The following is a 26,080-nucleotide window of genomic DNA, read 5'->3' as shown; positions in this document are numbered from 1 at the left end:
CATCTTGCAACATGGAGCTCTAGACTTCTGGACGAAACCCCCACACTCTTCCACGTAGAAAGAGACAGTATGCTGTAGGAACTTTTCAGTTGAGATCTGATCTCCTCCCTCGGGAGAGAAACGAGCAAACCGTTTCTGGGTTTCAACAGTTCTTCTCGAGAAGAAATCCCAGTTTTAATATTTTCTAAATGTTCTTACATTACCGTATTTGGAAGCGTGGATCTTTCGTGAAGAGTTAGATTCTTCAAGAACTCTTCCTCTTCGGGGAAGTGTAAAGAGACTAAGAAAAACACCTTGGAATCGCAAATTCTCATCTAAGATCCTTTGTGGTTCTGTTTCATACTCTTTGATCATATCCAGTTTTCAGACTGGATTTAATAATTTATTCGGCGGGATGGAGTTTCTTGTTTTCGGTTCGAAGGATAACTTTGTTTCCACGTTTCTTTCCCTTCTTCCATATTAATCGGGTATAAATAGATCCCCTTGTAGCAGTCCAGCCATAACTACCCAGGATCCCCAGAAAGAGGAGAAGAGATGAAGGCATCTGTAAGCTCCTGTTTCATCATCCCCATCTTCCTCCTGGTCTTCTTCTGTGAAACAATCCCTTCTGAAACCGCTCCAGGCAATTCTGGGTTGATTACCAAAACCTGCAAAAGAGTCGCCAAAACAAGCTCCAACATAGACTACGCGACCTGCGTCACGTCACTGCAGTCAGCCAGGGGGAGCAAGTCCGCCGATCTCCGCGGACTGGCGGTCATCGCGTCGAACCTGGCCCTGATTAACGCGACGAGGTCCAGAAGGAAAGCCGAAAATCTGCGGAAGAAGGCGTTAGATCGGTACAATAGAGTCAGACTGGAGGCGTGCGAGGAGCTCTACTCGGATGCAATTTCCGAACTGAGGGACGCCGCCATGGCTTTCAGGTCCAAGAAAGATTCCGAAGCCAATATTTTACTGAGCGCGGCGTACACCGACGCAGACACTTGCGAGGACTCGTTTGCAGAGATGGAAGGGCACGTCTCGCCTCTGACGAAACAGAACAAGAATCTGAGCCGTCTCTGCGTGATTGGCCTCGCCATTTCCAAGTTCTTGGGTGCTTGACGGTGAATCGTAACTCTGTAATTTGCAATTCCGTATAAGTGTGACTATTATGATTTTATTTTTATTTTTATTTTTTTATAGTTTGGTAATGAATCTATAGATGATCGATGAATGCCCAATATTAACAGTTGCATTGTTGACGGGCCTTGTGGTTTAGTAATGGCGGCCACCTACATGATGACTCTGTGAATCTTCATTATAATATACACGGGAACAAATGTAGGTTACTCCATTCTTGCTCTGGTTGGGATAGGTTGAATGGAGAAAGCATGTTAATTTGTTCCAGTTTGTGCAACAGGAAAGCCTAGGAAAATAAGTTTTTTATTCCTTATGGGTCTGTTTGGAATCACAGAAAAGAAAAGAAAATAGTTTTTTTTATCTTGTTTGGATGTTGATGAAGAATAAGAGATAAAACAAAACAGAAACTTGGTTTTTCTTGTTTGGATGCACAAGGAAAATGGAAAATAAAAGACCTGAGACTGCTGTTCGGTTTGTTATTCGTCAATGATTCCGACGAAGATGCAACCGTAGATGTGAGCAGACTAGTCTCAAGCTTAAATGGGTTTTTAGAGGAAACTCATTCTCATCCAGTGGAGTAAATAAAAAAACTCATCCTTGCATTGTGTGTTGCGTCCATTGGATCTTTCCCTTGTCATTCCAATATGGGAATGCTCCCTTCTCCATCATTGAGACAAGGAAGGTTAAAGAAGATGGGCAATGACTATGACTGCTGTCGTTTACAGAAAAAAATGACTAAACCTCAAGGATTGTAGACTGATTCTCTCCATATGATACCTTTGAAGCAAAACCTGTAGAAGAACTCTTCAAAAACATTAAAAAAGGAAGAGACGACTACATAAAAGCAACCACAAGGATTTTCAAATCATTTCAATTATCTAATAAACCACCATTTTTATAGAAAAACATCATAACTCCTGCTACTTCAGATATATTTAGCCATTAAACAAATTAAATAGTCAATTCTGTTAAAGTGACCAGAGATTTTGGCAAGTTTGCTTGCTTTTAGCTTATTGTCTAAGGATGGCTTCTTTCTCACACAACTTTTTCTCACCTAAGACCCCATTTTTTGTCTTCTTTCTCTCTCTCTCTCTAAAGGGGTTCCACCAGCTCAAACCTGCACGATCCTCTCTCCCAGCTACTGGAAAGGGAGAAGCAGCAGCTCCAAGTGCTCAACACCTTTTCAAAAATTCAAAGCCTTGAAGTAAACTGCCATGCCACCATCTTGGACCAGACAACCTCCTCCAGCCACTGAGAAACATTAGGATGGTCCTAGTAATCATCCACTCTAGCTCACTCTTTTGATCCTACTCAGTAGATAAGGTTGGAAGCCAAAATCTCTCACTTCCAAAAGAAATTCCAACATCTATTAGCTACAAGTAGGCCTGTCTTCACAAATGCACTCTTTGAATTTGGTCAGCACCTATGGGAAGAAGAAAGTGAGTTCAGGGAGGTTAATAGAGCTCTAATTGTTGGAAGAGCTGCCTGAGCTCAAGCAGATGTTAGAAGCTTAGGATATGCAGGAATTCTATGAAAATTGGGTGAGCCTTTTGAGTGACTTTACAATCCAGTAATTCTACTAAAATATGTGGGTAGAACACTCAAACTGCCCTAGGGAATTGGTCATACACTTAGGCATTCCACCTCAATCTATTTTAATTTTGGATGCACCATTGGCAATACCAGGTCTCACCATAGCCAAAATAAATGAAGACATCTATGGAATAGTGTGTGGCAAGAACTCCTACATTATGTTGGTTTGGGAAAAGATGGTTTCACTTATTGTGGGGTATACCGTTGGTAGTAAATTATCCAAGAAAATCAGTTTTACCGATAATATACTTATCTACTGTATCAAGCATGGGCACAAGTTGGACCTTGTGTCATGTGTCTTAGATGTCATATATGAATGTAGGTAAGAGAAAACATGAATCTTGTGCATGGCTGGATTATCACAACACTAATTAGGAGAGCTTAGATGCTTCCTAGCTACTCCATGATGGATGGTGGAGTATGTAGTTAGGTGACTTAGCGAGGTGTGGTTGCTCATAGTCCCTCTTTTGACCCAAAACCTGCTCATGCAGATGAGGCCAGTAGTGAGGGTTAGGAGAGCGATAGTGATGATGATATTGAAGAAGAGTGTTAGGAGATTTGGAAAGAAGAAATCAACTCTCTCCTTCATGAAGCTGCCAAAGACAAGTTTTGGACTCTCTCTGGAGTTTGCACCGTGAGGATTCTCACTCAACTCATTACTGATTTTAGGTAGTTTTGGGACTCTAATAGCCAAAAAGAAGAATCTGTTGAGTCTCGTGTGACTTCCTTTTAGCGGCAGTTTGGGCTTCTCCCACACACAGTGGGAGCCCCATATTAATCTCATGCAAAAGTTTAGCTGGGCAAGTCTTGCCAACAACCTCAATCTGAGCCAGATAGGCATGAGGAGCCTGCTATCATGGATGTAGACATTCACACCTTCTAGACCATCTTCAAGGAACTTGGATTAGAGATTAGACACCCATCATCTGACTTTCCCCCTCCTATCGGTCCCTCTTAAGTAGTAGTGCCCCTCTTAGCTAGGATCATTTTTTTTTATGTATTGAGAGCATGTGTGCTTGTTGGTTATATCTCCATTGTATTCTGTCTCAACATTTTTTTTAGAAATATGTTGATTTTTAGGACTCCATGGATTTAGCTCCTGGAGAAAGAAAAAAGGACACCCATTGTGAGAAAATAGGAGGAAGAAAAGGGTTATGGACTTGTGTCCTAACCCTCACCCTGAAGCTCAATTTATATATTGATAAAATTATAATATTACAATTATGCCCTAGAGCTTAAAAGGGTTATTAGTTGCGGCAGCTAAAATGGGTTCGGGCCCAATGACACGTACCAAATAATGAAAATCTTCAAAAATAACCCGTAAAATAATCCACATATAGTCCATAACTAAATAAGGAAGTTTCACCAAATAATATGCTGGAACCAAGTAATAAGTTGGAATAATCCAAAATAATAATCCAACCGGAGACAAGGGATTGAGTCAAGTCAAGTAAGGTATCAAACCAATATAGCCGAGTTGCGGGAGAAATAGGTATTGAACATGAGACCCGGACACATATAACCGAGGCTGAAAAACAAGTGAGCCGAGTCAAGTTGACCCGGGCAGAACTCAAAACACCTAGGTCTAAGTCGACTCGGTAGAGGAAGCATTGGATTAAATCAGGCTTCTTAACTTAGGAAAAATTAAAATCGGCAATAGTGCATCTCCTTCCTCCCCTCCCCGAAGTTGTAATGGATTCGGCGATGGAGACAACTTTATGGATTTAATGAAACAGAATAGTCTTCGTCCTCCCGAAGCGTCAACCAGCGACGATACAGTCAAAAGGTAGACTTTCCAAAAAATCGCAGTGAATTCTAAATTTCGGAGTGGTAGCGACGAGTAGTTTTTTCGCAATAGCTGGAGATCTTTCAAAAAGCAATCGTGTCCGATTTTTGCAATAAGTGGGAAGAATAAAGCTGGAAGGCAATTTTCCAGAAATACCATGTATGACTTCCAAAGATATGTTGGGTGCAGGCAACTTTGTGAAATGGAAACTTTCACTGTTAATTGAGGAGCAGAAATGACATCAATGGAAAAAAACTTGGCTAGAGATGGCAAGATGACTCAACAAATTGTTTTGGAATTCATCCCTAGTGATTCAGTGATTATTGACGTATTGATCTATTACTCTTTTTTTGTCCATTCAAAAATCAAACCAATAACTGACACGTTTCTTTCGTTTTTGGTTTCAATGGCGAGTGGCGGCGTCAGAGATGATTCCCCGTCCTTCATAAACTAGTCCTCTTCTCTGGAGATGGCATTGGAACTTCGTTGATGTGGCGGGTGACATTGAGTAGGCCTCTTCAGTTGGCCAGTCAAAGTTGGGTATTTGCCCAATTAAGTTCAAAAGTTGGTTATTTGTATTATTATTTTTAAAATAAAATTGGATAGTATACTAAAATTCCCAAATAAAAAAATACAATTTTCTTCTTCCATTAAGGGGGGGGGGGGGGGGGGGGGGGGGGGTGTGGTTAGTGTTCTTTGTAAGTGTTGGAAAACTGGTAGGGAAAGTGTAAGTACTTTCCCCAGTGAAAGTGAGAGGGAAAGTGAAGTACTTGTTTGTGTTAGTGTGCGCAATGAAAAATACAGTGTAAAGTATTTGTTTGTGTTAGTGTGCACAATGTAAAGTGCTGTGTAAAATACTTATTTGTGTTAGTGTGCAAAATAAAAAATGCGGTGTAAAGTACAGATAAATTATTTTTTAAATAAAATATATTGATATATCTGACTTTTAGAAAATTAAATTAATATTAGTTAATAAATAAAATATATTAAAATAAAAATTAAACAAATGATTACTTTTATATTATTAAAACTATAATCAAATTATATTTTTGTAATATCTAAACATGAAATAATTATATAAAAAGGACATTATAAAATAGTTATGAACTTAATACATATTAGTAATATCAAAATAATATTAATTTATTAACATAATTTATAAAAATTAAAATATTTACACAAATTCTTACTTTTATAATATCCAAAATCTTAATGCAATTATTATATTAAAATTTTTTAAATTCTCACTCTTAAACTAACGTATATATGTAGTTATATTGTTTAAATTCATTACCCAACATACTACACAAACATCGTAATAATAAAAATAAAAATAATACAAATATAACTCAATCACCTATTTAATATAAAAAATACAATTGTAAATACAAAAAACAAAAAAATATACTTAATGGCATTAAAACATAATAGTCAATAATTTTGCCACATCTGAACTGCTAATACATTTCGAAAATACGATGCTCTTACAAATAGTATTACAAACTCCCTCTGAGTATTTCTTTGAGTGTCCACATCATCCTCAACATCATCACCACTATCACTATCTTCATTTTCAATTTCATTGTTATCTTCACAATGTTCTCCACTAGAATCATCACTTGAATCATCTTCTTCGTCTTCAAATAAATCCATGTAATCTTTTATGCTTATATAATTATGCAATATACAGCAAACAAACACAATATTTACCTGGACATCAAAATCAAAAGGAGGAACATCTTTTAATATCTTGAAATGAGCTTTTAAAGCTCCAAATATACGCTCAATAGTGTTCTGTAAAGATGAGTGTCTTCGGTTAAATAATTCTCTTTCATCCGTAGGAATATTATCTCCGAATTCTTGCAAGTGATAACGAGTCCCTCGATAGGGAGCCAAAAACCCTGGTAGATTTGCATATCTAGCATCTACCAAATAATATTTGCCAATAATAAGATATATATCTTTTATAATCTAATAAAAAATAATAAATTTAAATAAACTATATAGAGAGAAGTGACATTTACCTTCAGAAACATAAAGTTTATCTCGTCTGGTTAATGCTGACTTCATCAATACATGTGAATCAGCTGTTGATCCCTCCCATCCAACATGTATATATGTGAATTGCATGTCAAATGTACATGCTGTCCTTACATTCTATGAAAGGAAACCCTTCATGTTCCAGAATCTTGCTTGTTGATCAAACAGGATATGTGCTTTAATATGAGTACCATCGATGACACCAATACAATCCTAATAAAAAATTCATTAATACAAACATATATTTGATAGTAACTGAAAATTATTCATCAAATGACTTTATATTTACCTTAAAATATGGATAATAGATATCAAGATCTTTGAATGAGTATGTCTTGAAAATCGCTTGATGTAATCAGATTGTAGCTTGATAATAGCATCTAACACCTTGTTAAAATACGTACGAATTATCCAATTTGATCTTTCAAACATCTCTGAGGTGACACTGTATGATTGTTGTTGATCAACAATGATACAAAAATATGCAAACTGTTCTTTCACAGATATTTTTCTTGTATAAAATAAGAGTCATCTAGTTTTTAAGATTTCATCCAACTTGAGAAAAATAGTTTGATTCATCCTATACACTTTTTGAAATTTAATAGGCGATCTTTCTAATTCTTTCTTTAAATATCGTGGACCACCCATATGATAAGAACGTTGTATTTGCCTATTATAATCATTTAAGTGTGAATTAACAAGGACAAGTACAACTGTGTACTCCCTATCTAGTAGATTATCCATGGGTACCTGCAATACTCGACATTCAATAATGAAGACATGGTTCAAACACATTCAATTATTTATGTTTGAACATGTTAACACAACCTGCACCATTAAAAAAGTCTCAACATCTACGTATTGAACACAAACAATAATAATTTTCAACCTTTTTGTCATACAAAAAACAAATTAAATTTCTACCCACATTTTTTTCATACTACATATACATTCATTGTTTTCCACAAATACTCAATAATCAAAATCATTCATTCAAAATCAAATGTGTCTCGTAAATATAGGTTAAAACTGTCAACGCCTATGTAAGTCTATTATATCGTACTGATCTTCTTGTTTCATCTTGACAAACATATCCTTCTTATCTTTGGTGTCGAGCAACTCTGGGGCACAAAATTTGACTTCTTTGGGCAAGTTAAGTATTGCCTCAATAACTTTGAACCATGGAAGTTGTGCATCGACATGTATGGGACTAAAGATATGCAAAAAGGTTGATGACATATTGTTAATGGCCTGAACAACCCTGTTAGTATTTTCAGCTAATGGCTCGGATCTCTTCCTATGTTGAGTAGCAAAAGTTCTACCCTCAACATTTCTTGGTGCTTTGCTTCTCGGAGTAGCCTCACTTGGAGACTATATAGTTAGGCATTAGGATCTCCCTAATTGCATAATCTTGATCTATGTCCTCAATCATTGACCCTTCTGTAGTATTTGGAATGTTGTCTTCTGACTCAATGCTTGTTTGACTTGTTGTCCCAAAACAACTAAAGCCAATTTTCATATAGTGGACAACCTTCCCGCCTATACTTATTGGCTTCTCTATGCACTTACATGAAAAGTTATCGCTTAAAATACTTAAAATCCTGATTAATAAAGCAAGAAACATAACATTCTATGTTATGTTTATAAACCTTTATGTAATCTTGCCACATTGTCTTACTTGCGGTGACTTTCTGGGTTGTTGGATCCCACCCAAAGCCGCTAGTGTTGAGCATGTACTCACGATCTGATAGATTTTTTTCCAAGTCTATATGCGATTTTTTAGGTGTTCAAGTATCTTTTGGTTTGTTGTGTCCAAATTATACATACAGACACAATTGTTGAAAACTTTATGTTTCCAGACTCCATTCGTATGCTCTATTTGTAGTTTCATCCATACTGTCTTTACCTTTCCTCCCTCCAGCCATTTAAAACTCATAACAAGTAAACAATGAATCAAGAATAATTTGTTCTTCAAAAAAAGTAAAGGAGAGGGGATGAGGAGAAGAAAAAAAGGAAGGGGGATTCCCCACCCTACTTAAAAATAGTAAATGCCACTAAAACATGCAGTAACATACTGATAAAGAAAATGCTTATCTTGAACATAACTGAAAGTATAGTTAACTTAGAGCAATGGCGACCAGGATGTAGTCATCTTAGAGCTTTATTTATATATTTTATATGTAATCTAATTCTCCTTATTGACTATTGATTTCCAAAGGACACTATCATGCATAGCAAAAGAGGAACAGAGAAATAAAAAAAAGAAACTAGAGAAACAAAATCAGGACTCTCAATACACAAGCAAGTGATGACATAGAGAGAGAGGGAGAGATACAGTATCAACAGAGAAAGAGAAATTGGACTTAACATGTTAGGACAAAGAAAAATTAGGAATTAGATGAGCTAATCAATGAACATAAAGGTGATGGACATAGAGAGACATACATAGTATCAACAAAGAAACTGAAATTGGAGTTAACATGTAGGAACAAGAGCATCGTGGAGCACAAAGTTGAAAAGCAGAGAAATGAATGATATTAGAAATAGCTTTCTTAAGGGATAGCAGTTATAAGCTTCAAAACCCTGCTCTAAGGAGTTTCAAGAACTTAAAACTGACAGATTTCATTTGAAATACCTGGATAAAATTTAAGTTTTATCTCTCAAAGCGAAAGTGGGATTTTTAATAAAGAGACCTAATTACATGTATTAAATGTACAAATCCACTTAATATGTTCGGCCATCAAGTGAAGAAACGATTCCACGATTTGTAAGTATCCTTACTCAGCTGGGTCTTTCATCTGCGAGAGCATAATCATACTACTAATAGAGTTCTTCTCACAGTTTGATCCAAAACAATAATTTAATTTCACAGCCAACCGACTACTTGCGTCAACCTATTAAAGACTTGAGGTATCCACCTCTTAGACTCGAGCTTATTAAACAGAATGGTTGAATCCAGTGAGAGAGGTTGCAGAGGCAAAGGAATGATTCTGAAATTGGAGCCAAAAATTAAAACGAGAAGCAGACGAACGATTCATAAACAATAAGAAGAATAACCATCAATTTCCAGGAAGAAGGGTTTACCCTAGTTTCTTTCGAATTGAGCCGAAGAGGTTGCAGAGAGGGGAGATAAGTCGTTGAAGGTCGTCGATACTGGGGATGGTGAAAGGAAGAGAGTTGAGCGCCGGGAGAGGTTGCAAAGGGGACAATTGAAATCGCCGAAAGTCGCGAGCGAGGGAGGAGCCAACATTTTTTTTTCTCCAAAAACCTTTCGTTCGATAGCCCTCCCGACAACCCGATGTAATTTATGGAGGGAAAGTGAATTCAGAGGTCGAGCTCTCTGATTTCATTTTCCCTCACGTTATGCCCAAAATGGGGGAAAGTATATTACATTTGTAATTTACTTTCCCTCCCAACTTACCAGGTTTTAGCATATTTTACCCAGTGAAATACTTCCATAGGGCACTAAAAGGGCCTAAAGAGAAATAACATTCTATAACCACCCACTCCGTCGGTTATGCCTGATGTCAGTCTCTATCATCTGACTCTTTTTTTTTCATATCTTGAAGAAACTGTGCCTGCAAGTTTGTTTGCTCCACATGTCTACACTCTTTACGGATAACAAACTAACGGCATCAACAGGAAAAAATATACGCTTTCAGACACTTTAAATCCGTCCACCCAGAGCTCAAAATGATCAGATAAAACCCTCAAAAAACTCAGTGAAAATGAGGTTTCTCCCTCTACTTCTCTGCCTGCTCTCATTCCTCCTTCACCGCAGTTTTGTCATATTTACATCGTCGGCACCCATCTGCAATCCCTACCTGGTTCAGAAAGTCTGCCATGAGTTCGCGCAGTCCGACCCTCTCCTCAGCTGCTCCTTCTGCATAAACTCCCTCACAGCCGCTCCCCCTGGCTTCTCTTGCAACCTCAGGAACCTCGGCGTCCTCTCCGCCCAACTGGCCCTCACGAACGCAACAGGAACCGTATCACGAATCCAGCATCTGCTGCGCAACGGGACGTGGAACCCGTTTGAGAAGGAATGCTTGTCGTCGTGCCTGGACGCGTACTCTGATATTGCAGTTCCCTCTCTGGAGAAGTCCATCCAGGCCTTCGGGGCGAACCGGTGTCAAGATGCGAATGTACGGATGAGCGCAGCAATGGATTCTTCGACGACGTGCCAGGATGGGTTCGGGGAGAAGAAGGGTACCCATGCGTCGCCATTGACGCAGCAGAATTACGATTTGTTCCAGTTGTGTGCCATTAGTCTTGCATTTAGTCGTCACCTCTGTTGAACCTGAAATCGTTTTTTCTTGTAGTTGGAACAGATTTAATCCTTTGATATAATATTTGCCTTAAATATATGAGTTAAATTTTAAGCAAAAGTAAAACGTACCTAATGAATGGAGGTTAGCATAGATTTTTTTTTAATGAAAATAACATTTTCTCTAATTATTCTCGTCAATTCCCTCTTTAGTTGGTTGATAGTTGCTCTTATTTAACTCAAACCTCAAAGGCGATTGTTATTGTTTGTCAATGGAATAAATGCTATTGATGGAGGTGTTTGCCCTTTCTTTCAGGATTATTAAACTGGTTATTATACATTAGTATATTCCATTGCAAAGTCTTGGATTTTTCTGTGATACCTTGTAGTTTAATAGTACCAAGGTGATTACAATATTATCTTTATTTATTTTTGTAATTTTTTTATTTTAAAATTTAAATGTAGGTTGGGGCTCGAACCCGGCTTGAGTTTAGGCTCAAACTCGGTTAAACTTTTTGGGCTCGAGCTCGATTCTAACTTTAAGCTTGGGGCTGAGATCGAGTTCAAAGTATTTAGATCAAGCCAATCTCGAACATATGCAAGTTTGAGCTCGTCTCTCTCTCTCACCTTGGTGTTTTTCTTCTCCCAATCCCCACCGCCACCACTGTGCATTGCCGCCTGTTGCCACCGTGCCGCCATGAGCTTCTATAGTTTTCTTCGTATTTGTTTTTCATTGTTGTAGGTAAATATCCGTGTAATTCTTTAAATTTTGTTTACTATTTTATTATGTCATTTTTATTTTTAAAAATTTTGTATGTACTTCTTAAAAAAATTATGTTAATTTCCGAATCCAAATCCGGATTCTGAGATTCTAATTTGGATCCGAATCCAGAAATGGGTCCAAATTTGGATATGGATGTTGGTCCAAGTTTAGATCATTACTATTGATGACACCTAATGAGATAGTTGGAGTTACATCTTAAAAATGTAAAGAAGGAAGGCTATGTTAGGTTGATAATTGGTGCTAAACCTTTGTTAATCATAAGATCATTTTCACTCTTATAAACTCATTATCAAATAATGGTACCTAGTAAAATATAAGGTTTAGGCATTGGTAAAATAGAAAATAGATATAATAAGAGTAATAATCAATTATAATTAATAATAAAATAATTAAAACTTTTGAAAAGGGTATTTTACCTATCATTCATGGTTCTTTATAATTGTATATGATATTTCAAAATTCATGAGATATAATATGTATTACTTGATAAACAACATATTTCCTGAGTATTGGTATAAGATATTGTATTGGGCTAACCGGTAGTTATGAACACCATATCTTAGAATTTATTGGGCACATATTATATTTTAGTGTTGTATTGTAAGCCTAGGAACCATAAAGCATGTGAGTGATACGGGGACCTTGTGTCCAACCATAGTCTAATGTAACAAATGAAGCCGCTTATTTATTGTCTAAGTTTAGGAAGGTTCAAAGATGTTATCCAACATGATAGTCATTAGGATTTAGCCGTCAAGAACTAACTACTAGCGAAAACTTAAACCCTAAACTCTACGTAAAATTTAGGAATCAAGTAAAACTCAAAACCCTAACCCTAATGTAAAACCCTAAACTTTAACCTGCAACCCTAAACCCTAAACCCTAGACTGAAACCTTAAAACCTAAAAATATCAAAACCCCTAAACCATAGATTGAAATCTTAAACCCTAAAACCTAAACCCTAGATAGAATCCTAAATCCTAAACTCTATAATCTAACCCTAAGCCCCAAACCCTAAAAAAATCATAAATCCCTATGACCTAAAAATCCTAAACCTTAAACCAAAACTCTTAAGACCCTAAAAAGCCCCAAGTCTTGATACCCTTAAAAATCCAAAACCCATCCTAAAACCTAACCCTAAATACTAAATATCTAGAACCCTAAACCCTAAACCCAAAACCCTAAGATCCTAAAAACCATAAAACACTAGCTTAGAAAATTTGAACTTTAGCTTGGTTTAAGTTTTATATCTACTTGTTTTGTTTTGGCTTGTGTATATTATTTGTTATATGTTGATATATGATGTGTTATGGAATGATGTCCATGCGACAAGGAAAATAAGATGGGACCATCGCATGGATTTTTTTTATGTTTATGTGTTGTAAGATGATTCATATGTTTTCAATATTTCTTTTGTTTGTTTTGGTTAGATGATTGGGTAGGTGAGGGAAGAGTCATAGTACTATAAGTCTGACTGAGCTTAATTCTAAACCCTAAACCCTAGCTTAAATTATGAGACAACATATCATCTCCTCATTGATGCACACAACTGATTTCTTCCTCATAATATTTTGAACCATTCATTTACTAATGTTTTCGATATTCTATCAAGAAACTCTCTGAAATTTGGAATTACACAACATTAGTGTTATTTTGTACTAATTAAAATCATTATATTTAACCTCAAAATTTGTGTTACCTAAAATTAGTCATTAGTGAAGACATCATCAAACTGCTACTCCCAGTCCTAGAGAGGTCCCTTGTGATAAGGCATAAATTCGACCATGAAGATAACCCCATTGCCTTGAACCAAAGATGTATGTTGGTTTATAGCTATCAAAACACCCCCCCAAATGGAATGCACAGTGTCACATAATAAATCCACATCTCTTTTTTCGTTGCAAAATAAGTATAAAACATAGCAATCAAAATTAGTAACAATTTAGAACAAGTGAAAAAAAATTAATATAAGAAAATTTGGATCCAACTTGTTTGTTCACTTAAATTTGTGACTTCACTTCATGCATTCAAGAGTTGGTATTATTTTAGTATCTTATAGTTACAATTTAAGACATCAGTCAAAATTTCGACAACATTTACTTACATTCTTTGTGTTACACTGATATAATTTGTTAACATGCACGCACCATATTGTATCGCTAAAGCACAATACATAGTAATTTACAAACTGTACAATATAACACTCGAGAAAATTAGGGATATATGCATTCAAAATGCATCAATAATTGTCTCAAATCATAATACTAATAATACTAAACAACTTTTTCGTGCATTGAATTGTCCAAAAAGACAATTCAAGAGTTTGTACAAATATGTCCAACACTTTTGCATTTTATTTGGAACATTTATCATCCCAAATATTGCACAAAGCTGAAATACTACCGATGTCTAGCCCAATTTTGCAGGCCTATTCATCTTTGTCTGCCTTGCAAATATTATAGTTTCAGAAAAAGCTTTGGAGGAACTTTTTAGACCTGGAACAATGGCTAGTACTAGTTTAGAAAGGGTGAATAAATAACCAAAATACAAGTTATAGTCAAGTACTTAATGCAAGCATTTAATAAGTTCTATGGTCACTCTTTTCACTTCCAGATAGAACCATCCAATTCAAAATACAAACACATTTGCAAAGATGGAAGGTACTTTAATCACTTGGAATTAGTCTCTCTTTTTGTGCTTCATAATTTCACTTTATTACATTGAGGAACTTTGGGCCTCTCCATTTAACATATTCAACTTTCACTCTCTGAGGAAGCGAGTGTCAGCCTTGTCTACCTGCCTTATGTAGTAGCAACAAATTTCCTTTTCTTGCACAAAGTCCATTTCATTAGAAGGTTTACAAGTGATTAACCTGCTTTCTTTTGGTGAGACTGGATCTTATAGCACGTCTCACTCGTAAGACCATGAAACAGCTCCACAGGATTGCCATTCATAGTCAATACAAACGATCCAAAAGATTACAAACTTCAATGATTCTATCACTTCGGTGATCAAAATCCAAATTCTTCTGAATTCACTTTGGCTGCCTGTAGCATCCTGAACCAATACCCTCCTCTTAAGCATCTCGCTATGAAGCGCCAAACTCAAAAGCATTGTGTAGTCAGGCACTAGTTTGAAATGAACTTCTTCTAAATCTCCAGCAAACCCATCCAACTGAGAAAACAGTAGGCTTGTCTGTGGCACCCCAATTGAGTAATCACACTTCACAGCTTCAATGTGCAAAACACAAGAATGCAAGCCCTTCATTGGATCCAACGTAGCTGTTTTCATCCAGCAAAACACCAAATTCTTTGTTTTTGAGGTACTAGAATACCAGGAAGGAAAACACCAAAGACAGGAGGCACCCTACAGGCAACAAAACAAATAAAAGTTTATCTATTTTTCATTGTTTTTAAGGCAGATAACAAAGTGCAATATAAACAAAAGATAAAAAAATCCAAATCTACACCCAGAATATACAAAAACAATGATTCTGAACAACAGTTCCATAGTACATAACAAGTTAATAACCAAATAAAGTCCCATTAACACCTTAATCCAAACATAAACTAATAAAGAGCTTAAAAAAAATTTCAAGTACAGCGTACCTGCCTCTGCATGCTATATGCCTAGTATATCTCATCGTCAGGAATACCAGGAGTCAAGAATTTCTTTGGATCTTTACTGATTTCTTCATAATTTAGTTTTGGCTTTACTTTCTCTGAAACAGGCACAAGTGGTAAATCAAGTCCTTATCAATAACTCCATCAATGATCCCATACTCAACAGCTTCAACTGGAGACATGTAAAGATCTCTGTCAATGTCTTTCTCCACTTGCTCTGATGATCGGTCAGTGAAACTAGCTACTATTCTTATCACATTTTCTTGTTGTGCATAATTTATTTGGCTTGAATATCCACATCTATTGCCTGGCCGCTGGCACCACCCATAGGTTGATGAACCATAATTCGGGTATTAGGCATTGCAAGTCATTTGCCATTCGTCCCACTACCAAGGATGATGGATGAAGTTGAGGCTGCAATTCCTAGAGCCACAGTAGAGACATCTGCCCTCACAAGCTGAACCACATCATAAATGGCCATGGTAGAACTGAGAACAGGAGCAAGCACAGAATAAATTCAGATAACAAAGACAATTTGTAACTGTAGCATCCAGTGGAGCAAACATTCAAACATTAAATTAGAGTAGTAGATCATTTTCATATAATACATAAAAATTTCAACAAGGGTAACGTGAGCTCCACTTGTAGCATCACAAGTAAAACGTGCTACATGGCGGGTGACTAACCTGTAACTATATGTTTTTTTTTTTCTTTCCTCTTCTTCTTGCTTATATGTTTCTTTTCTCATTTTGACTCCCTGATGTGGAATCCAACCAAGTAGAAATTGACACATGATACAAGTAAAAACTTTTATTTGCAAATACAAGTGGGTTAGCAATTTTCGGGCTACCATTTCTTAAACAAATGAAGCATATAGAACCAATATTGTCAAAACTAGATAGAATCAATGTTGTCAAAGTTGGACTAAGAAGAGTGGCCAATTATGGTTGAACCAGTTCAAATGAGTTGACCTAAAGGTCGAACCTGTATGATGTAATTAAAAGAGATAAAAACATTAAAATATATATATATATAGTAAGTCACACAATACACGGGGATGAGACCCCACCCTACCCACTGTGCTGCATGGGGGGTAGTGCCACCTTTCCACATGCAGGGGGGAGGGGCTCACACTATGGTGAGAGGCTGGGTTCCCTTCTCCCCTGATTGCAGAAAGATAGGAGAAGGGGAGGGACCCACATCCTCTCTGTCATTGTGTGACTGTGTGTGGAAACACAAGAGGGGCATTGCGGCAACTTGAAGTGGAGAAGAGGGGGACAGCACCACACTGCACTGCCTCTGTTATTTTGCATGCTTTGGAGGAAGGGAGTTTGCCATCAATGTAAACTGAGAGTGGTTGACTGATATATTTAACGAGGCTAGGTTAATGGTTCAACAGTCCAACTGTACAAACAGCAGGGTCCAATCCAGTTTCAACAGCATTGTGTAGGATATACCATATCAAGCCACAAGTCAACCAAAACTAATTTCATTTTACAGACATAATCACTTGGCACATATTTTTATTAAAACAAAGCATCTGCCAACAGCATGGACACTGTTTTAAATGACTTTCCTTTTCACTTTATACTCTAAATACTTGTGGGTTTACATTGATTACTACATTGCCACTAATCTTAGCCTTCCATTTCCTTGTGTGTTCTTAGTTCTCCAAACTGTTAAACCCACACCATTAAAAAACAGTTCAACCTCCAAACAAAATATTATTTTCCAGGATGACAGCCTAGAGACTCAATTTTCTTTTGAAATACTTGAGCCTCAATTTTTTTTAAGCATAATTGAGCCACAACTTCATTCTAATAAATCTTATATATCTTTAGAACGAACGAAAGACTAGCGACAGTCAAAACCAAAAAGCCATCAAATCTAGAGTCCAGCTTCAGAGTACGAGGGAAACAACCTTATGCCAATCTTCCCGGGTATGAAATCATGTTATGGATGTTACAGATACTCAAGGAAAGAGGGTTAACAATTTCAACATCAAGTGATAAAGCCATTCAAGCCCTTGAATACTGCCCCATTGTGAAGAAGGTTTTGAAAGAACCAGGATCAAATTGCTAGGAGCATAATGATATAGATATCTAATGAGACAAGTAGAAACTTGAGCATTTTGATAGATGTCCTTATACCCCAATTGAACAGCAGTTCATCTGTGGCCTGGAAACTATCAGACATCACCCCTCGTGAAAAGGGAAAGGCTCTGGCTTACTTGTATCATCCCTTCATAGTTTGCTACCACTAGCTGTAGTGGACAAAAAGTGTGTTCTTTCCAGCTAACACAGAAAAGACAATTCATGCAGGAGATATTCCAAACTTAGTGTGTCAATGTGAAAGATTATAGATGTTAATGAATAGTCCCACGTAGATTAGTGAGTATAAAGATATTGAGTTTATTAGTTGGGAAAGAGGCTTTCTAAGTGGGCTAGTCATTTTGGGATAGGCCTTGAAAGCAACTTCACATGTTATTAGAGCAGGTACTCATATGTGGGCCTCCACCCAAATTATCCACTTGTAGAGCCACAAAAGGGGGCCTACACGTGAGGGAGAGTGTCAAAGAATAGTCATTAGTGAGTACAAAGATCTTGAGTTTATTAGTTGGGAAAGAGGCTTCCTAAGTTGGCTAATCATTTTGGGATCGGCCTTGGACCCAACTTCACACCTTCCCTAGAAATATATTTGACGTCCACAACTCAAATACTTTACTGTCACATAACTATTAAGAAAAAAGATACAAACCTCTGACAAACGGGGTAACAATTTCAATCATGTTAAGTTATCAATGGCATGAAACGTGGACCATGGACCGCATTGCCACTCCTTGTACAACTCCAGTGAAACACAAATAAGATGAAACGCTATTTGCAAAGACGACAAAGAGAAGCGCTACGTTCGTAGCAAATATAAAATTCCAATGTAAATTATATCATAAAAGACAAAGCGAACAAAAGCAATCGATTATGGGCCTACGTGCAAAAGCCCGAATTTCTCCGAATAATCAAGCAAAAGTAGAAATATAATCTGAAAGACCCACCAGGCGAATTTATGAAAAGCCTAATATCTTTAGTCAAGTCAAGAGCATCCAACAAAAGAAGCTGGCTTATAATAGCATCAACAACAAAGTCATCAATACAACTCCCAAGAAACACAATTCTCTCCCTGAGAAGCAGCCCCATGACGTCAGACTCCGCTCCTCTAGCCGCTATGGCAGGTGTTTGGGGGTGCAGAGCAAGACGGGTAGAAAGAGGCGTACGACCCATCATCAAATCCTAACCCTAGATTCTGAAAACCATTGGAGGGCCTCGAGCGGAAGTTACTGGATGTTGTTGCAGAAGATGAAAGATGCACCTGGGTAGGGAACAAAGATGGCCTCGAGAGAGAGGTGCATCTAAGGGAACGAGAGGTTAAGGAAGAGAAAAAGGACGAGGGTGGCAAAGGAGTAGAGATGGAGAAGCTGCGTTCATGGTTGCTCAGTCTGATAAACGATAGGACATTGGACAGTGAATGTGAGCTAGACATGAGGCTGTGGCCGTAGGGCTTACACCCGCAAATATCGGATATGCATTAATTTAATAGTCTGTCAAAATTTCTTACGAAATCAAAATTTTTGAAACAAAACCTCATATTTAGCTGGACATGTATTGGGGTCTGTTTTTTACAGAGTCTAGGGTTTGAAAAAGAGGCGCCACTGTAATTGGGTTGATCAAGATCCTAGAATTTGCAGGTTTAAATTCCATACATATAGCTACTCAAATAACAGTAATATAGCCAAAACATTAAGAAAAAAGAAAAGGAAAGAAAATAATGTGTAATAGGAGTGAAATTTAAACCACCATAGCTGTATCTTATCGTTAAATTGTATAAACACAAACTGAAATTTTAAAATAGAAATTCAAAATAAAATGGGAATTTTTTTTTTCAGTATTTGAAGAAAATACTAAAAGTGCAGGGAAGAGAAAATAAAAAGCACCTAGTTTGGTTCCCACAAGCACAATGGCTCTGATGGGGCAACATGTCTCAGCTCTGGTACCCACTTCCTCTAAACAAAGGAGAAAAACATCAGTCTTGACCTGCATATATTCTTAGCATCATTGAACAGACGAAAGGTAAAAATTTTACAGCCAGTTCATAGCATTATATATTGAAACCAATGTTCTGAATTTATCCATTTCACATGCAGAGATTGTTGAGAAAGCTTAAGGAATACACCCAGAAAAAGACTAATTTCAAAACCTTCACGGAAGCTATTTCAAAATCTCCAAATTATGCAGAAAATTACTTTCTTGGTGAGTATGCCCCTTCTTTTCAAAATCCTTGGCGTGCCTCCGGTTGAGAGCTCAATACGTCGCACTTCCTCCCTCCCCTCCCAGAATTTCCATTACTAGGGTAATTCTAGCTTTCGAAGAGAAGAAAAGAGGACGCGCCAGATATGGAGATGGAGTTCTTGCGCTCTCGAAACCCAACAACCACGGACCGACGACGCCTGCTTGGCAAGAACTCATCACCTCACACCCTTCCTCTTCTCGTCCAGAACTGCGTTGTTGCCAGAATATAAACTTAGCCCTCTGGAGGAGAAGAAAGAGGGTGCAAGATAATGAGTTAGACTTCTTTCTTCGATCTCTCATGGAGGTTTGGGTTCTTGCAGCTCGCGCCGAGGGGGTAGAAGCCACGATGGATCATGGATGAAACGGAGCGGACTGAGTTGCATTTTAAACAGAAACAAAAAATGGTTTTTCCGTCTTTTACGGTAATCTTCGATGATAACAAAATCTCTGCCGTTGGATCATATTGTGCTGTGGGGAACAAGTATGAGCCGGACCCATCTCCAAATAGAAGAATTTTACTGTTAATGCCCATGGGCTATGTAAGTAATTATGCCCACGTGTACTACTGTTATTATCTTTCTACGCGAGCCAGAGTCCACTGACCGGTAATTAACGGCCGTTACAAAAGTACAAAACCCTCTTGTCAAAACCCCTCAAATCTTTCGGAAAAACCTCCTTTCCCTTGACCGGTGCTAAGTAGCGCGTCCATCTCGATTCGGGCATGGAGTCTCAGGAATCTGTTTCGGCCGGTGACGAATATTTAATGTTGAAAGATCTCCGGGTTGACATTAACCAGGAGGAAAATGCCTTTTCTCTATGTTTCTGGATTTATCTGATGAACTCAACTCGTCCTCCAGTAACAATCATTCGACAGGTCTGCTTTTTGCATCAAATCCTGTCTTATAGTCGCTGATAACAAGCTATGTTTATCCCCTTTTTTTCTGTTTGTAGTTTATTCATTATTATGTTCTATTTGAATATTTGACAAAGATTTCAGCTTGCGTTTCAATGTGGCTTTTCGTTTTGCTGTCTATTAGTGTGACTGCGAAATGTGATGAGAAATTTACCAATGCTATTCTTTTTTGCTCAAAATCTGCCTTTCTACTGTTTAGTTATTTGGTTAACGAATGTGGAGTGAGGTGTTTCTCCTCTTAATTTTGGGTAACCGAGAGTGATGAAAGTTGGTGCTTACATGTTTCGAATTGTCAGTGGGACCTTCTGACGATATATTTTTGGTTCCATGAGCAGAAGCAGATGGTTTTCTTGATCCCTATGTCACTTTTCACTTTTGAAGTACAAATATGTTGATTTTTTGTTTTAAAGACCAGGTTGTTTTACCTCTTTATGCATTTCTAAGTCATGCAGAACAAAAATTCTGTCACTAATATCAATATGGTGCATTTATGTATTCTTCCTCTAACCTCATTGCAAATGGTCTTCATACTATGCTTTCATTTTTGTTTACATAGAAGAGTGCAGGTTTCTTTTTCCCTTTCTTTCTTATGTTTGTAAGAGGAATAGTTGGTTTTATGTTTCTGCTGAGATCAAGAAGCACTCCAGTGGGGAAGAAAAGATTTTTTTTTCCTGTTTATTTTCTTACTTGTAGTGCATGTAAAACAACATAGGAGATCCAATGCATCACTGTTCCACAGAGGTGTGAGATTTGTGACAATTTCTCTGTTATTTATTTATTTTAACCATATTGTTGTCGGTCAGGGGGAGGCATCTTTCACAGTTCATTCATACTTATTTCATCTTTACAAGCTATGGTGGTGACCCTCTTCTTCTTTCTTTTTATGTATTGCGAGATTTATTTGCTTTTTTTTTGTGACTTTAAGCAGATTGCACACAGGCATTTTTTTTAACTTTTACGTAGCAACTTTCTTCCATTAGATCATTGCGCTTTTGGTTTTATTTTCCCTGGTCACTGAAATTTGGATTGTCTCTCTTTTCCCCCCTCCCATTTTCTAGCGGCATAATAGTAATGAAGGTGAAACTCCCTTTCTTGTCTTGAATGAGGATAAAAAAATAGCACTCTTGTCATTGTTTTCACTGCATGAAGACGCTTCAAATCCTGGGCACACAGATTTATTGACCACTTCTCCATGTGGATTGACGGACATTCAATTCCCATTGGAGAAATGGGTTCATCTTGGATGCGAGGTTTGTTTCTTTTCCATTTCCTCTTTTATCTCGTTTTTCCAACTTTATGTTTGCCTGAATTGAAGACTACCTTTGGGTTTTCGATCATTGAAGCCTGTTTTTATCATGGAATGCTCACTGGCATTGACTTATTGATTGTGTACCTTCAGGTGGATCTAAATGTTGTCCGTCTTCATATTGATGGTGAGGTGGTTGCAGAGAAGTCTTTGTTACCCAAAGAGGATTCTTATCAGGAGAACTTACAAAGGGTAACCTTGATGGGTAATGATGGAGGAGATGACAGACTGCAGGGCTATGTCCATCATGTCCAACTCTTACCTTGGAGTTCATCTGTGAAAGATCATATTGCAAAAGTATTCTTTAAACATTTTTTTTTTTCATGTTGTGGCTCTTAGGTTCAATGACCACTTATAATCTTTGTTGATAATGTATAGAGATCAGTTTTTCACATATTTTCATTGAAAAAGCACTGATTTACTGGTTTACAGGATCCACCACTTGTATTATGTATTGACGGTTCACTTATCTCAGAAAACCATGATGTTGAAGAAGGTAGAGATGGTGTTTGGAGTGTTATTGGAGGCAAGGTAAGAGATATTTCTTCCCAAAATTTAATATAGAAATTTATAAGAATGGAAACATGTTACTCCAAAATTGTATTTGTTCTTAACATTTCTATCACTTACTTATATTTTTGAAACAAAATTGGATAAGGGTATAGGTTATTCGACTACCTGCTTTCTCAGACTAAATTAAGGGTTACATCGCAGGCATCCTGTCGGAGGAACTTTTCTTTGGATGTTGTTTTAGTTGATGCACTTGGTCGATCCGTAAACCGGGAAATGGAGGTCAATTGTCTTGGCTATGTTTCTAATTTAACACAAGGTTTTTAGTAATACTGTACATGCATTTGCTTACTCTGATAGTTTTGGGTCTCCACAGCTTGTGGCTTCACTTGTCTATGCTGATAATGGATGTCCTGTTGAGAAACCGCAAGATGACTCAGATGCTCCTCTATTAATAAGCTATGATGGGGTTGAGTACCCTTCTACTGATAGGGCAATTAAGCTTCTTCATGGACGTGCCTCCTTCAAACTTAAGATATCTCAGGTGCTTATTATTCTGAAGCTAGTGTAAACAGATATATGCATTTTTCTTGAAGTTAAAACTTGTCTTTGCCAAGCTTGTATTTAGAGGCGCTTTTTTTGTTTCCCTGATGTCTTGTTCCCTTTCCTGGATTCAGCTTTCATCCAAATGTGATGGTAGGTTATTCCGTGTTCACTTTGAATCACTGAAAGGTGAAAAATTCCCTTTTCTAGAAGCACATTCCCGTCCAATTCATTGTATATCAAGGAACCGTACCATCCGATCATCTCCTGCCTCATGGAAAAAGCCAAACACTGCAGCAGACCTGCCCGATGGTCGTCAGTTATCGGGAGCAGATGAAGGGTCACCAGAAGTTCAAAATAGCAAGGGAGATAGTAACCCACAGTTGCTAAACCCAAATGAATTGATGCAGAGTTTCAGTCCAAAACGGATCAAATTAAGTCATGATAAATCATCAGCAAAAATATGTGTTACTAGCACTTCTCAACATCCAGAAGTCGGGTTGCACTTGACTGCTCATGAGGTATGTCTGATGTCTTTTGGGACCTAACTGTCTTTTGTTTATTTTATTTTCACGAATTGATTCAGTCTTCATGATAATGCTATTCCATGGATAATACCTCTCCAACCCTCAGTCAGATGAAGAGTGGCTTGTAGATTGGCTAATGATCACTCGCTTTGATGACCTTAAAATTTATGTGTAAATAAAGTGTCTGATATTAAGATAAATATCCATTGTTCAGATGATTATGACTCCAGTAAGCGAAGTATTTTTTATGGGAGACTTGTTAGAGTGTACCATCTGCATGTTATTTTTATCTAAGATTCAAACTCCTGTTTGTGCAGTTCGGTTAACATATTCCTTTTCTTTTGGGTATTTTATGCATATAGGATGAAAATTTTGATAACCTCGAGGGAACAGACCACACCCCGTCTGACTCTGAGAGTGTTCATGCCAGAAACTCTGCTTCTAAAACAGCGACAGACATCACAAACCCAATTACAGACTTGATCCTTTTCAAATACTGTTTAGAAGGGATGCATGAACGGTCTATGTTACTCAGAGAAATTTTAACAACTGCTGGTGATCATGACATTGTAGAGTTTGCCGAACAGGTTGCATTATACACGGGTTGCAGTCACAATCGGTAATCATCGGCAGGATTTTATGTGAGACTTTTTAAATTCTTTCTTACAAGTTGTTTATTTGCAAATGTGTTTTGCTTAGGAATCAAATAATAATTGCAAAAGGGCTGGTCCAAGAGGGTACAGAAACATGGAATTCTATCCCACGGAACACCCATGAGGCTCTTTGGAAGAATGCAGCTCGGGAAATTGAGAGGAGATTTATGAAGATTTCTCGGTGTTCAAGTCGGTCTTTATCAGGACAGGTTTCATTAATCTCTTTTATTTCTCTTTCATATTTTTCATGTTAGTTACATTCCAAATGCTAACAGTACCAGTTAGTTAACCTGGGAACTTCTTATGAGTAGTAGTTGTGGTGTTCTTGTCTGGCATGTCAAACTTTGTCAACTGTTACTTCATTATGAGACTGCCCCCAAAGGCTAGTCCTGATGGTCTAGTTTTCTTGTTCCTTTACCAGACAATATTTTACCATTCATCATTATGTGTCTCCCATAGATATGTTTTGTGGAAGACCGCATTTTTAGATAGTAGTTTTAGCCACAACTTGTCTCTGGTGTTTTAGGATATGGAGCTTTTCCACAGAATGGCAGGGTCCAGGGACAGTATATCCCGTGATGATTTCGATCGGATGTGGTGTTGGTTATACCCTGTTGCTGATGCGTTGTCAAAAGATCAATTAAATGCCATTTGGAAATGCACCTCACCCCAGTGGATTGAAGGATTTATTACTAAGGATGAAGCAGAAGCTTCACTGAGAGAACCAGGAGTCCATATGCCGGGAGCCTTTATATTAAGATTTCCTACATCAAGGAGCTGGCCGCATCCGGATGCTGGGAGTCTGGTTCTCACCTATGTTGGAGCTGATTATGCTATTCACCATAGACTTCTGGCTCTTCATGATAGGTGAGTTTTTTGTTTTCTAGTTGCACTTCAAAACTCATTACTGCAATAGTTTTCTCAACAATCTGAACAATGATGTGCCAAATAGCACCATTGCAAGTAAATAATCTTTAATCAAACCACAATCTGTTACTCATACAGTGTCAATGTGACCATGTTTGCTTCTAATCGTAACTCTTTATAATACAGTATGGATCTGATCGTGTTTTCTTTAGATAGTAAATATTGAATCGATTCTCATATTTTTCAGCAATTAATGCCTTTCCAACTTTTGTGAAACTCTTATGTGTGTAATATAGATTTATCACAAGAAGTACAATATCTTTTGACAATTGACCTTCTTCTGTTTGACCTTGGATCCTAGTGGGAATGGGGACATGAATCAGAGACCACTGCAAGAGTTACTACTGGCAGAACCGGAACTCACCCAATTGGCAAGGTAAAGAATTATGTCCAAATGTTGTTGGTTTTGCTTCAGTTACTTAACTGAGGATCTTACTGGCTGGATTACAGGGTAACTAGACATCAACCAATTTATTGTGGGTGAAGTCTTAAATGAAGCTCGGTTGGAGGATTGTCCTTGTCTTCGATTCTTTCTAACTTGCGACTTTTTACATGTGCAAAGTCATTGAAGCAGTTCAACATTGTTGGGTTCACTTTGGATATAACTCTGAAATGTCTCAAATGGTGCAAGTTGAGGGTGGGATTCTCTTTGTAATTATCCATTGTTTACAGATTAAGGTATGGTGAAGAATGAGGATTTGCTGTTATGGTGGAAAAAAAAAGAAAAAAAAAGAAAAGAATGGAAGATTGAGGATGTGCTTATCTTCCATTACATATTTCTTTGACTAAGTAATTTCTTCTTAGAATCATAAGGTAACTATCAAGGACAACAATGTTTGACAAATTCGGATTTGTCTGGTTTTAGAGAAGTTAGAGAAAATAAATGAAAATGAGGAGCCTTAGAACTTCTGAAGATCCATCTAAAACATATTCTTTTAACAGTTAGACGAGCTTGACAGGCGGAATGCTGTTAGTGCATTGTGTAAGTGGAGAATGAAAGTGAATTACACAGGTGAAAGTGAATTCACTCCGTGAGACTAGTGAATTCGCTTTCAGTTGATATTCGATATTGAAATTAAACTAATTTAGTTGGATTTTAATGGAAATACTTGTATTATTTTTTAAATAAAATATTATTTAATTATTTATTATATT

The 26,080-nt window shown here is 37.3% G+C and overlaps 4 protein-coding genes and 1 pseudogene across 5 annotated transcripts; 3 read left to right on the top strand and 2 right to left on the bottom strand.

Moving 5' to 3' along the window:
- Window positions 1–524: 524 nt before the first annotated feature.
- LOC137935554 (putative invertase inhibitor) lies at window positions 525–1,201 on the top strand. The gene has a single exon (XM_068780208.1). It carries the CDS (start codon window positions 535–537, stop codon window positions 1,096–1,098), a length of 564 nt encoding a protein of 187 aa, XP_068636309.1. The 5' UTR covers window positions 525–534; the 3' UTR covers window positions 1,099–1,201.
- A 4,725-nt stretch (window positions 1,202–5,926) lies between these two features.
- LOC137934354 (protein ALP1-like) lies at window positions 5,927–6,625 on the bottom strand. The gene is made up of 2 exons (XM_068778637.1): window positions 6,520–6,625; window positions 5,927–6,420 (listed from the first exon to the last, which is right to left on the bottom strand). The coding sequence occupies exons 1-2, from the start codon at window positions 6,623–6,625 to the stop codon at window positions 5,927–5,929; spliced, it is 600 nt and encodes a 199-aa protein (XP_068634738.1).
- A 3,638-nt stretch (window positions 6,626–10,263) lies between these two features.
- On the top strand, window positions 10,264–10,830 carry LOC137934353 (putative invertase inhibitor). The gene has a single exon (XM_068778636.1). The coding sequence runs from the start codon at window positions 10,264–10,266 to the stop codon at window positions 10,828–10,830; it is 567 nt and encodes a 188-aa protein (XP_068634737.1).
- A 3,355-nt stretch (window positions 10,831–14,185) lies between these two features.
- Window positions 14,186–18,707, bottom strand: LOC137934749 (ATP-dependent Clp protease proteolytic subunit 4, chloroplastic-like; annotated as a pseudogene).
- Window positions 18,708–20,181: 1,474 nt separating this feature from the next.
- On the top strand, window positions 20,182–25,806 carry LOC137934240 (SH2 domain-containing protein A-like). Of its 2 annotated transcripts, none has more exons than XM_068778516.1 (12): window positions 20,182–20,420; window positions 21,518–21,709; window positions 21,859–22,062; window positions 22,198–22,296; window positions 22,480–22,557; window positions 22,652–22,819; window positions 22,953–23,339; window positions 23,708–23,964; window positions 24,045–24,207; window positions 24,525–24,865; window positions 25,227–25,301; window positions 25,376–25,806. In XM_068778516.1, the coding sequence occupies exons 1-12, from the start codon at window positions 20,268–20,270 to the stop codon at window positions 25,407–25,409; spliced, it is 2,151 nt and encodes a 716-aa protein (XP_068634617.1). In that variant the 5' UTR covers window positions 20,182–20,267; the 3' UTR covers window positions 25,410–25,806. The 2 variants fall into 2 exon arrangements, with proteins under 2 accessions (XP_068634617.1, XP_068634618.1); XM_068778517.1 differs by having other exon boundaries at window positions 20,266–20,420; window positions 21,633–21,709; window positions 25,376–25,805.
- Window positions 25,807–26,080: the final 274 nt, after the last annotated feature.

Source organism: Aristolochia californica, unplaced genomic scaffold (assembly GCF_029961685.1).
Source record: "Aristolochia californica isolate CCGP_79_NKW_82.1479 unplaced genomic scaffold, dmAriCali1.0.hap1 SCAF_6, whole genome shotgun sequence".
Classification (NCBI taxonomy): Eukaryota; Viridiplantae; Streptophyta; class Magnoliopsida; order Piperales; family Aristolochiaceae; genus Aristolochia; species Aristolochia californica.
The sequence above is the reverse complement of the archived record's forward strand: the minus strand, read 5'-3'. Positions and strand labels throughout refer to the sequence as shown.